Source organism: Ruditapes philippinarum, unplaced genomic scaffold, assembly GCF_026571515.1.
Source record: "Ruditapes philippinarum isolate M1 unplaced genomic scaffold, ASM2657151v2 ctg5074_1_1_1_1, whole genome shotgun sequence".
NCBI lineage: Eukaryota > Metazoa > Mollusca > Bivalvia > Venerida > Veneridae > Ruditapes > Ruditapes philippinarum.
Window position 1 is genome coordinate 1 of NW_026867110.1, and position 14,585 is coordinate 14,585.

The window sequence follows — 14,585 nt, forward strand, 5'->3', positions numbered from 1 at the left end:
TTGATGCCTACAGCCCACTTTTATGACCAAAAATGTGGTCAAAATAAACATAAATAAGCCCTTACGTGGGGCGTAGTAACGCAAGAAGAAATATAAGCCTTTAAATACTGAAATAGTTTCATTAATCGCACATAAATGTAAAATTTGACTTGATATCGTTTGAATCTTTTACTATTCCTAAAATCCTAGTACAGTTTTCTCAAGTTTTATTTTATTGAGATATTGTGACTCATCTGGAGGCATGTAGCTTTAAAATATTGATACTGCTGCAGATTTTGACCACATGCAATGCGTAAACATCTATATCCAATAATGTCATGCGTGCGCAATTTCAGTAACATTCTTGACTTGGTAGCAGACGACACCACAATGATTTTATAAATTGTAGTATGAGCATGTCACACTACTTTATAGCTTTAACATTCATTCTTTGGATTTTAATTCTAAATGCCAGTTATGGTAAGTTTTTTATTCCATATTTAAAGGTTAAGTTGATCGGCATCGGAACATTTTTTCATTAATGAGCCGTGTCATGACAAAACCAACATAATGGGTTTGCGATCAACATGGATCCAGACCAGCCTGCGCATCCGCGCAGTCTGATCAGGATCCATGCTGTTCGCTTACAAACCCTATAACAAGTAGAGAAACTGATAGCGAACAGCATGGATCCAGATCAGACTGCGCGGATGCGCAGGCTGGTCTGGATCCATGCTGGTCGCAAACCCATTTATGTTGGTTTTGTCATGACACGGCTTTTTTTTTTTTTTTTTTTTTTTTTTTTTCATTTTATCGTCTTTTAAAGAAAGTGGTATCAGTGATTAATTACAGTGGGTTTTTTTTTGCCTGTTCAATAAAATTATTCAAAAATGATAAGGAAAATTTTATGTACAAATTATATGTTTATTCTTTTTTTTTAAACGACATATGTGTATGTCCATATATAGTGCGTTTTCAATTATTCATAACCAGGAAACTGTTACTTTGTTTCATTCTGCAATCTACCATCCGATAACTGTTTCTATGTTATTGATGTAGATTCTATGTGTGACACATATAAATGATTCCGACATAGGACATTTCATCATTGTGACACTTAACATTTCTTGGCAGAATTTATAGGAAAATATCTAAACAAGCATCTGATGACATGCCAGTCGGAACTCATCGACTCTTATCCAAAGATTGACGGTAAGGGCCGGTAAGTTGTGATTGATGGCATGCCTACTGTAAAAACTGTAGCGTCAAAGTTTGATATACTAATAGCATTTTGTTGATTGCATAAAATAATAAAATAATATACAAAAATAGAATGAAATACATGTATATCACAGAGATGCTATTGTTTTAATGTCCCGATTCGATCAATAAGAGACAAGATTTATTGTTCTGACTAACTTTCCGTCTGCGTACACTTAACCTTTCCATCGTGGACGTAACATATTTACCAACAAGATCTTCATTTTGAAATATGACGTTGATCCCTAATTTGTATTGTCTCAAATTTCAACATTTGTAATTATTGACAACAAAATAACGTCGTAATTTTATATAAATAATCATGATGTTTTTTAGTGTAAATTATCGTTATAATTGTGTATTTAAACTATTTTGCATATTTACAATATTATATAGTCATATTATTTGACTTAATATAAACTATTTTGTTTATAAACTGTCGTCATGATTTTGTATATAAACTATGCTTTAGTTTACAAAAAATGCATCTTCATTCAGCTATAATCACCTCGCATTTATGCAACCTTTATCTGTCAGTGATAAAGAAACAAATATACATTCGTTGCCAGGAACACACATAATTTTAGTTCGCAGAGTGGAGTCGAATCTGTTTTTTAGAAAATCAATAGTTTTACGTCGATGTTCAATCAAGTTATTTATAAAACATAACAATAAAGCAAAAAATGGAGAGAGAGGAGGTGAGAGATCCAAAAAGACAGACAGACAGACAAACAAATAGCGGTGTCATTCATTTATTTATATGGTCATGAAAAAAATGAAATAATGGTATACTATAGTAATACTTAGCACATGTAGTAGATTTCCTTTCAGTATGCAAATTAATTCTCGAAAGCTAATGGACACAGCAATAAACGATTTTCCGGATAGATTTGTAATATCTTTTCACGTTTAATAAATCAAGCGAATAAGATGATGAATTTATTTGTTCGTTTAACTATATCACGTTACACTGAATATTGGAACAAAAGTAAAATAATAAAAGACACATCGTTAATATTAACTAGCCTCGCCCACTGTTTCATAAAACTGCACGGTAAGCACGGGGTTAAAAGCTATCCCAGTTAATAATTATTCACCAATAGACCAATGGCGCTTAGTTAAGTACTGGTTATTAAGCTAACATAACCGAACGGAGATTATACTCAAATAAATTATTTTGAAATGGATCCTTGGGCTTTATTTTATCATTGTTACTTTGTTATTGCGAACTTTCACACTGATACTGTTGCCAGGTTGTAATATCTTTAACTCCACGTCCGCAATTTGTTTACAAATTTTGTAACAGATCATCATTTAAATAAGATAATTTTTATTTTATAGTTGTTTCATGTCACGTTTTGATATTCCTCGCAAAACTTATGCTATGCATTTTCATGCACGTGTAGATTTTGTCATCGTTACACGTGCATTCAACAATCGCATAGAGACAATTGTATTGAAGTGAGGTGTCAGATAATTAGTGCACACCATAACTGAAAAAGAGACAACAGTTGAACACGACCCAAGTTACACTCATTAGAGCTCATGCAAATAATGAAACTCGCACATGAGCTCGTGCATATAACCAATGTAGACAAGCAAACAATGAAACACATGAGCACGTGTACATCATACACTCACACTAGCGTTCATGCAAACAATGAGACTCGCACATGAGAACGTGACAATATCATCAAAAAGAGTTCATACAAACAATGGGACTCACACATTATCACGTGCACATAGCATATACAAGAGCTGAGGCAAACATTGTGATAAGCACATGAACATATCACACTCACACTAGAGCTCAAACAATAAGACTCTCATATGTGCACGTGCACAGAAAACACACTCTTGTTATCATGCAAACAAGGACACTCACACATGGGGAGGTTTATAAAACACGCTCACACTAGAGCTCATATAAAGAATGAGACTCACAAAGGAGCACATTGCATATAACATCACTTAAACAAGAGCCGGTGGTAAGCAATGGATCAACATGACAACGTTGCAGCAAAACAAATTAAATTCGTGGTATAAACGCAGTCACTTTAAAAGAACGTTGCATAACAATAAAAAGTTAAAATAATTAATTATGCAATATTATATATTTTCAATCCTTTCAGAAAGAGAATGCTTTTATGTACGTATATAATTATTTAAGATTATTATATAATTATTAATGATTATTATATAATTATTATAGATAATTTAAAAAAAAATGCTATATTTAATAACCAATATAGTGCCTGACATTTTCAATGTCTAGTTAATTCAAAACAACCCGCTATATGCGGTAAAAGCTTTGAATATTTGACAAGGTCAACCAATTTACTTATGAGAAACTTTGGGCAGACTTTGAAAAAAGCCCATTTAACTTTAGTTTGATTAAGGCACTTTAATAAGCGGTAGCATTGTCAAACAAGTGTTTTATATGGGTCGGTAGGGTAACATTTTCATACTCATTTTAATCATTTTGAGTGGAAACAACCATTTAGCTTGAGTGCTATTATTTGTTATAATCATTTTTTTCCATTAGGATGATACATGTATTACAGATTTTTAAGTTTCATTATATATAGTTGTGCTACCTTAAAACAAAATGAGCTAAAGTATTGATCTGACATATTTGTTCTTGCGTTCTCTTTATTACCATTGTGATTGTCAATTTCAATTAATAGCTCGATCCATCTGCCTATGAACAGGCTCAATCAAATCGAGCCTGCAAAATTTTCAGTTTTGTCGTTTTTGGCATTCTTTATATATTTATGGAATCCGTTTTTCTCTATTTCTAAATTGCCGAATGAGTAATATATTATATAAGTAATTAATAAATTAAATTGGACTACCAGTATTTTACACCGCTAATACGTTGTACTGTCACTATTGCGCTGAGAACGGCTATCAGCACGGACCAATGAAAACGCGGTTTATATACATATTTAATATACATCATTTCATAATTAGGTTTCACTCTCTTCCGATGCATTTCGCATTTTGATAACTTGAATGTCAGTTCTTTCCTGAGGCGGAGTAACTTTAAAGTGATCATATCCCTAATCAATTAATAAGCTGATAATTAACATAGTTCTGTAAAGAGATTGACCGATTTATGTCATTAAAATGTTGATTAAATCACAGTTCATTTGGATAACTGTATGGATTTTATTAATCAACTGTCAGAATGGTAAGTTATTTTTTATGTTAATATAATAATTAGTTTTGTTTTCTGTTAATCAAAAGTAATCATTTTCCCTTATTTTAAGGAGATGCGGATGTTGATTAACGTGAACTAATATAAATTTGAAAGTTTGATCATTTCTGTACAAATTGATTACTTGCGTTTTATTTTAAATCATATAACATTGTTACAAGAAAGTTCAAAAATCGTATGACATTATTACAAGAAAGTTCAAGACAGTCTAAAATCGCAGTCAATATTATATTTTCAGGGGAAATATTTATTGTTACCATTATATTAAGTCTATCTTTTATTAACTGATTTTTTCATGCCAATGAAAATGTGATATATACTGTACGTACTCATGAGACATATACTGTACGTACTTATGTGTCATAAACTGTACGTACTTATGTGTCATATACTGTACGTACCCATGTGTCATATACTGTACGTACCCATGTGTTATATACTGTATGTACCCATGTGTCATAAACTGTACATGCCAATGTGTCATATACTGTACGTACCCATGTGTTATATAATGTACGCACCCATGTGTCATATACTGTACGGTACCATGTGTCATATACTGTACGTACCCATGTGTCATATACTGTACGTACCCATGTGTTATATAATGTACGTACCCCATGTGTCATATACTGTACGTACCCATGTGTCATATACTGTAGCGTACTCATGTGTTTATATACTGTACGTACCCATGTGTCATATCTGTACGTACCCTGTGTCATATACTGTGCGTACAATGTGTTATATAATGTACGTACCCATGTGTCATATACTGTACGTACCCATGTGTCATATACTGTACGTACTCATGTGTTATATACTGTTCGTACTCATGTGTCATATACTGTACGTACCCTTGGTGTCATATACTGTACGTACCCATGTGTCATATACTGTACGTACTCATGTTGTCATATACTGTACGTACTCATGTGTTATATACTGTACGTACCCATGTGTCATATACTGTACGTACTCATGTGTCATATACTGTACGTACTCATGTGTTATATACTGTACGTACCCTTGTGTCATATACTGTACGTACTCATGTGTCATATACTGTACGTACCCATGTGTCATATACTGTACGTACTCATGTGTTTTATACTGTACGTACCTTGTGTTATATAATGTACGTACTAATATGACATATACTGTACGTAGCCATGTGTCATATACTGTACGTACCCATGTGTCATATACTGTACGTACCCATGTGTTATATACTGTACGTACCCTTGTGTTATATACTGTACATACTAATATGACATATACTGTACGTACCCATGTGTCATATACTGTACGTTACCCATGTGTCATATACTGTACGTACTCATGTGTCATATACTGTACGTACCCATGTGTCATATACTGTACGTACTCATGTGTTATATACTGTACGTACCCTTGTGTTATATAATGTACGTACTAATATGACATATACTGTACGTACCCATGTGTCATATACTGTACGTACTCATGTGTTATATACTGTACGTACTCATGTGTTATATACTGTACGTACCCATGTGTCATATACTGTACGTACCCTTGTGTTATATACTGTACATACTAATATTACATATACTGTACGTATCCATGTGTCATATACTGTACGTACCCTTGTGTTATATAATGTACGTACTAATATGACATATACTGTACGTACCCATGTGTTATATACTGAACGTACTCATGTTTCATAAACTGTTAATACATGTGACATATACTGTTAAATCATGTGACGTATACTGTTAAATCATGTTTTACATATACGTTCATGACGTCAATGCGTGTGTGACATTATTTCTATGATATAAACAGTCAATATATATGTGACCAAAATATTGTTACTTAAACACTTCATTTTCCCCCAGTCACCAAATCTTATCATGTCCATTGATACATGTATTAAGAAAGATGCATACAATGACCTGGTGACATATCCAAATATATGTTTCCCATTCAATATAACAACTTGTCAACATCTTACTGAGAGTTAGTATTGAAATAAAACTGTTTGTTTACCGGTGTATATCCTTCTGAATTATATGTTTTATTTATTGAAACAATTTGTACGTGCACATACATGTGGTTTTATGACGTTACGTTGATAAAATGTTCCTTTTTATTTGTCTATACCTATGCATGCATCGAATATAATAACTTTTCATGATATCACACTTTAAATCATCGAAAATAGCACGAAACACTGAATGTTGTTGTATTTGTTTAAGAATGTATGCACGCACTATTAAAGTATCATTATTTTAGTTACTAATATTCTACGTTAGATGATGAAGATTTTAGTATGATCATATGTTATGTTCTTCACCCGCTGTTTCGTTTTCATGAAAGTGAAATATTTCTTTCCTGATAACAAGCGATACAAAACAAATACATGTATTTTATTATTATTATTATTATTATTATTATATTATTATTATATTATTATTATTAATATTATTATTATTATTATCATTATTTATTATTATTATTATTATTATTATTATTATTATTATTATTATTATTATTATTATTAATAATATATTGCAATGTCTCTTATTTATGAGGTAAACATCTTTATTTTTCTATAATAATTACATATGTTATACTATTTTTATATGAATAAGCCAGGTTATTTTTGTGGTTTTTCCTGATCGTCTGTACTTGTTGTAGGCGTTTAAGGAAATTGAAAAGTATGTATTGTTGTAAGGCGTTACAGGAAAATAAGGGAGGAGTGTGGCCACTTTAAATGATAATTGTTCTCATTTCTGTTTTTGCTGAATCTTGATTATTTATTTTCGGTACGGTGAATCAAGTTTTACGTAACGGTATATTAATTATTCACATTACGGTGCATCATATTTACGTTATAATTAGTCATTTATTTACGTTATTCACGTAGTATACATGTACACATACAATGTATTATCTATTTATTTACGTTACGATTATCATTTATTTACGTTACGGAATCTCATTTATTTACCCTTCGGTATATCATTATTACGTTTTTCAATATTTAGGTCAAGTGTTTGTTATTGACCGTGTCAAATCTAGTATTACATGACATGTATTGCCTTCAATTTACAAAATTGACATACTTAACAAAATTAAAAAACAAACAAAAACAATTAAGACTCTACACCATGCAACATAAAAGTCTATTGTGAACAGCACAGCGCGTGCATTAATGTGCGCAATGTCTTATCAAGTCAAAGATAAAAAAGGTTCTCTAAGAATACGTGCATTCTTTTCTCTATAGATTACGTCATGAATGACTTTAGCTGTGTCATTAAGGGTGTTTTGTTGAAGTGGAACGTCTTAATGTGAATAGCTATGTCTCCTTTATACAATACATATTTCATGCATGCATTTGTTTTAAAGTTTGAATATTATATTAAGAAAAAAAAAACACACTCCTAAACGTGATCGAAAAAGAAGTTGTGTATGATAAAATTGCACTTTGTTTTTTAAAAAATTGATATGAATCATTATTGTACTACAATTTCATGCAAAATACGTAAATGGTAACGTGTGTAGTTACTTGCGAGAGGTCACAGAATAGAAGCTTAAATGCTATGTTATACTGTATTATACTTTATTTCACATCTAATGAATTTCCCGCTTTTTACAGCGTGGTATATAAGTCATTACTGGATCAAATTTTATCAATTTAGCCTCGTTTTCATTTTTCTAGTCCAGAAATTCCATATCAAACCCATATTGTACTAGAAATACATATACATTTAATAAAATACAACAACACAAGTCATTTTAAGTGTTTTCTTTGAGTTAATTGATGTGTTTATTCATTTAAGCGATGGTTGTGTGAATATACATTATCTAGTACCATACTGAATCTATTGGACTCTTACACAGCGGCAAAACCTATATTGGACTCGGCAAAAATAGTTATAACAGATATGTACTCGTCCAATATAAATCATTATATACAACAATGTAAAATAACCTGAAAATATTATATTTCATTTTCATTTGTCATACATGTTCCGTTTCAATGTTTGAATATTTTTAAAATCAATTTATAAAAAGGTATATTGACTGATGTTTCAACGTTGTCTTTTTGTAGCAGCTGTGTCTATAGAATAAAAAAATGAAAAAGAAAGGAAGAAAAAAATGAAAACACACAACAATATATCATTATAAGAGATCTAATGCCAGGGTGTATGGAGTCATTTAATTTCTCGTAATGTGTGTCGAGATCTGGTACATAAGATAACAAATAACTCCGAGACAGCTGTTGTTACATTACGTGAACATGCTGGTTGCGAAATAATTGTAATCATTTAATTTCATATGAAACAAAGAAGATGCCTTCTGGTTCTGATGAATGACAAGAATAAAATTAACATTTTTCATGTGCACTGAAATTTTTTTTTTACATCAAAACTAAAATATTAAAGCAGGAAAAAAGAAGTCAAAAATTGTATTGATCGGTTTTTATTTTATTATTTTGTTGTTGTTGTTGTTGTTGTTTTATTTGGGCGGAGGCGGTTGGGATGTTTATGACTTAGTTTGTATATTTGTATATTTTTTATTTTTTTATTTCAATATTTAAGAAAAATTTGATTGAAATGACTTGAAATAAAAAAATTAGAACGAATTATCAGTAGTATGAAAATATCATCAGCTTTTGACAAAGAACCAAAGAACCAATATTGCTTAAAAGGGCGTTTCAAAAGAACTGCACTAACAGAAAGATTTAGAGAATTTCAGAAAACTGAAAAATACGTTGGTGATTATAATGACGTTTTGTTAAAAGCGCAAATGATGTACATGAACATATATAATATTGTTAAAAATAATAAAACTCCAAGTCTTGGACTTTGAACGAGATTACGAAAGTTTGTCGTATTCTAGCGAGTTGTTTATTACCTATTTCCTAGCACAGGGAACACGTGTCAAATAAAATCTCAATTCAATTTCAATTAATTCTCATCATTCAGCTTCAACAATTACTTATCTTTTGATAATATTTCTCAAAATAGTTCCGTTCCTGGAATTTTATTGACTAAATCTGCCTAAACGTGCACGTGAAAACAGTAATACTCGTGTAAGACAGAGAAGGCCATTCATCATGTGACTATTATAGAATGTGAGTCAGCAGTTTTAAAGATATTGATTTTATAAACTGTTTTAAGTGCCAATATTACGGCACATGAAATCCGAACTTCTGACAGTGAGAAACTATATACATGTAGAATAATATTAAACCTCGTTTGCGGTTTAAAGTCTTCAGAGTTTTTAACATGAATATATGTTCTTGTTCTTTGAAATTTGACCTGTTAAATAGCACTTATCCGTATGGAAAACTGTTAACGATGTTAAATGGTAAAAGTAGACAATAAAATTCCTCCATTACAGACTTTCCAGTACCGCTCCTCAAATAAAACTCCTCCAATATACCTCCAATACATGTAATTCCCTCAATACAACTCCTCCGACACAACTCCTTCAATACACCTCCAATACAAGTCTTTCAATACACCTCCGCTTTAGCTCCACACATACACCTCCATTTTAGCTCCTAAATTACAGCTCCTCCAATACAGTTTTTACAATACACCTATAATCACCTACAATGCAAGTCCTCCATTACACCTCCAATACAATTCCTCCAAGTATAGTTCCTATATTACACCTTCTCCAGTACTTATCCCTATTATAACCACTCCAATACCGCACCCCTATTACAACGACACCCCCTCCTATACTGCTACTCTAGACCCTTCCTCTAGCACTTCTCCAATACTGAATATCCGATACAAATCCTCATTTAGGGGGCTCCCCCAGAGCTCATTCAGTACAACAGTGATCTAAAATGTGTTTTATATCTATATATTTTTTTCTTATGTCATTTTATTCCTACGGTTAATTCCGCGTATAAAATACACATCTGGAAATAATCCGCGGCACGAATTTCTTGTGTGTTAAATGTTAATGACATCATTTATAATGATAACGCTATTACTAAATCTCATTTAGTTGAAACAATAAATCATTTTTATGCTTGAAACCTTCAGAATACCAGAAATGCATGTTCCCCTCATTAATTAACCTTTTGAAAGCTTACTTGTTGACATGACTGGTTTTAACAATATAAAGTAAAGTGTTTATATTTACTATTTAATTGTATTTTGGAATATAAAATAACTACATGTATACATTTAAATAATACATGTACAACAAAGTATGTACATGTATATATACATGTATAATAAAAGAAAATTTATGAATGTAAATGACTGGTCATTATTCTCAGAAAACAAAGAAATTCAAGTAAAACTGAAAAACAAATACATATGCTTTAATTAAGTTAGTTATGTCTTTTGTGTTGATTTTTCTTCATCTATTGTTAGAACTAGGAAAGAAAATTTAAATCAAACTGGGATAATGGAACAAAAAAATACCGGAGAAAGACCCGTTTTTTGTCCCAGAATTAACTTATGGAATTGATACATATAATTGGCATTCTAATTAATGTAAAGACGACACCCACACTCATTAAATGCACCACGGACGGAAGCAGCTGTTTTATTATGAAACAGTGAGTGAAAGTTACAGCCATGGTCTAATAAACACAGCACTCTGAAAATACCTCGGCGCGTGCATTACAAATTTCAGTTGTTTCTACAGTTTATCACGTCTGACATTAACGTATTTTGTTAAGTGGAAATACTTTGGAATGAACCATTAATATTTCGAAAATTAAAGTAAAGACATTTAAAACAATAAAAATATTGGAAAATGTCGAAAAACACGTGGTTAGCTTGGATACTTGTGTGGAATTTAATGTGTAAATATTCAGAAGGTGAGCTCAAAGTTCCCTATTCTATTGATAAAGATATACTATGCTAAAATATGATATCAGAAAATATTGGTAATTGCTACACAGTCTCTTTGTAAATATGAAATAAACATGTTTTGACTTCACTCAAAGTTAATATGTCATGTTTAAAACACTACACACATAGGTCGTCACAATATGAATATATAGTATCGTTAAAAAAACTGCCAGTTTTTTTAAAGAAAGACCAACTATACTTGTCCGAAAACGTGACTTTCAATATAGATTATTATTCATTTTTTATTTAAATTAGACATATTCAGTAAGAATTGCATAGGTTTTAATAAACTTCTTCGATTAAAATATTTAACTCAAAGATGAGCATAGTATATCTTTAAGACACTACATTATTGTTATTTATTGGGTTTTTTTGTTCTTGTTGTTTTTTTTCCAGAAAATATGTTTAGATGTTTAAGAATTTCACTCATTGTTACAAATTAATAAGACAATGGTTTGTTAAAAAGTTAATGTGTACGGACCAATGTACATGGTTACCAACATGAAAGTTTGCTTTTAAACATTTTGCGGAGATTTACCGGAAGTAATTATTATCGTCTGGTTTGTATGAACATTGTGGTAAAGAAATTTAGGCAGAATAATGTAACGCAACTTGATTATAAATGCTTTGCATGTTTTAACTGTGTATACATGCGTTACAGTACAACTTCTGTAGAGCAACATCCCTTGTGAGACAAAGACTTTGGTTGTTTCTGATTGTTCTTGCTCTACAGAGGTTACTGTATATATATATTATAAAGTCATACTAATGAAAACATTGATATTGTTGTTGTAAAGCGGTAGTCGTTCTACAGAGGATCGTTCTGCAGAGGCTGTATTGTATACGTTATCGGGTTGACACTTCACTGTAATAACAGCGTATTAATATTTGTTCCCAATCTCTTTGTATTTACATTATTTCATACTCTTTGTCTAATTATTAGTCGGCTGCAGACTACATTGGAACATGTCCGTAAATGAGGACAAAAAATGAACGCTTAAACATTTCACAGTTTCTCTAACAAAATAGTTACTAGCATAAAGTGCCATTATATCCTTCATTTCGACCTCAAGCATGTATATACATGTATTTATTAATATTTTAGAGTTATATGAACCTAAACGTTTCAATAAATAAATTTACATGAACCTAAGTGTATCAATGAGTTTGGTCCAAGAACGTTTCTTATATTACTTCCAATTGGCCCATGTTGCGATCAACAGAAATATTATCGAGCTTGATTTCAAATTAGAATGCCCACTGCTACCCTAAGTATTTTGTCGGATGTCAATCAGATCACTCGGTTACTTTACGATTTTACCCTCTGAAATTTTATAAATCAAAATAGAAAGGATGGTAAAAATGATTGATTTAATTAAAATCGTTAATTCAGAAACAACATGAGATCGTGATTACATGAAATTGAATTCGTGAATTCACGAATTTATAATATTGAAATCGTGAATTCATGAAGATGAATTCATGAAGTTGAAATCATGAATTCAGGAAGATAAGATCTTAAAATTCATGAAATTGAATCGATGAATTCATGAAATTTAAATCGTGAATTCATGAAATTGAAATCGTGAATTCGTGAAGTTGTAATCGTGAAGATTTGAAGGTGAAATCGTGAAGGTTGAGATCTGACAATATGGTGTTGAAATCGCAATCTCATGATGTTGGAATCGAAGATTGCTGAAGAGTTCAAAACGCGAATCCACGTACATGTTATTGCAATTGCCTGTAGTATCGCAGTTGAAAGTGTGTTTCTGGAATTGCATTTGTGAATTTTTGAAGTGCCATAGCTTAGATGCAATTTGAAAAAAAAAATCTCAAGACATTTTCCTTCCTGGTTTTAAGCTTTATTGATGAACTGAAAAAATAAAACAGATGTTAATGGACATATCTACACATAAATGACAGCTTAAATAAACAGTAGTTCACATGTTATGACATTTTGACATCTTGTTTTAAAAATCGTAATGTTTTTATTTATCGTTCACTAATTCTTATAATACAATGGTATACAAATAGTACAAATGGCCGGAAAGAGTTTTACCTCCTCAGAGCGGCTCTCTGGCTTTTAAGAACGGATTTTTTTAAGAGTAATATTACTACGTGCTTCTTTAACTACGCGTAATTTCCATTTTTCTGTTACAGTTTTAGGAGAGATTTTTTCCTCATTTGTTATGTAAATTATCCTGTATTTTTTGTAAAGTACATGTAATTAAACAGATGGTTTAGTTTTAACATGCTTAACGAGAATATTTCTATGTACATGAGCGAGATATACATGTACATGTATGTGCTTGTTCTGTACTCGTAGTACATATACAAATGTAGTTACATGTAGATTATATCAGTTATCGTGGTGCATGTGGATTAAATCATTAATTAAAACGTGATTTAAACATTGTGCACTATTTTGCTTCACTCACTTTCGACATCAGATCTGAAAACAGCTGTGATTAAATCTCATAGACACCCCGTGTCATTTTATTCCCACGCCTATAAAAAAACACGAGCCTCGTCAAATGACGCACGGTTCCAATGTACGGTATAAATCTGGAGTGCAAGAGAGTCATTTGCTTCTAAAAAATTCTTATCTAAAATTCTCACGTTTTACTACACACATTCCATTACAGTTTACCCTTTTCTGAAGGTTTGTCTTTAAGTGCTTAATTACATATATTATACACGTGTATGTGTGAAAAGAAAGAATATGAAACGAAGTGAGAAATTGAAAAAAAATATTGATTGAAGATTGGTTGGTTGGTTGGTTGGTTGGTAGGTTGGTTGGTTGGTTGGTTGGTTGGTTGGTTGATTGTGAATGAATGATGAGCGATTATTGACACAGTCATATTACCACTCTTGTTTAGTATTGTCACAGTCTGTCTAAATCTTGTTGCAATCTTGTGTAGTATTGACACAATCATATTGCCAGAATGCTACAATCGTGTTACGTATTGGCTTATATGTATTTCCTGAATAAGTAGCAATCTTTTTTTAGTACACAATCATATTGCCAAAATCTGTTACAATCTCACTTTGGTATTGACAAAATCATATTGCCAAAATCTGTTACAATCTTACTTTGGTATTGACACAATCATATATCCAGAATCTGTTACAATCTTACTTTGGTATTGACACAATCATATTGCCAAAATCTGCTACAATCTTACTTTGGCATTGACACAATCATATTGCCAACATCTGTTACAATCTTACTTTGGTATTGACACAAT

At 31.4% G+C, this 14,585-nt stretch overlaps 1 protein-coding gene across 6 annotated transcripts in view; it reads left to right on the forward strand.

Moving 5' to 3' along the window:
• The first annotated feature begins 340 nt into the window (after positions 1 to 340).
• LOC132734879 (adhesion G protein-coupled receptor L1-like) overlaps positions 341 to 14,585 on the forward strand; it is a 79,529-nt gene continuing 65,284 nt past the window's right edge. For 4 of the 6 annotated variants that reach the window (XM_060721738.1, XM_060721741.1, XM_060721742.1 and 1 more), the window contains exon 1: positions 341 to 459. In XM_060721738.1, the coding sequence (XP_060577721.1) occupies positions 390 to 459 (70 nt within the window). In that variant the 5' untranslated portion in view covers positions 341 to 389. Of the gene's footprint in view, positions 460 to 4,202; positions 4,433 to 11,098; positions 11,304 to 14,585 lie in introns of those variants that run through there. The other 2 variants (XM_060721739.1, XM_060721740.1) reach the window with 2 other exon arrangements.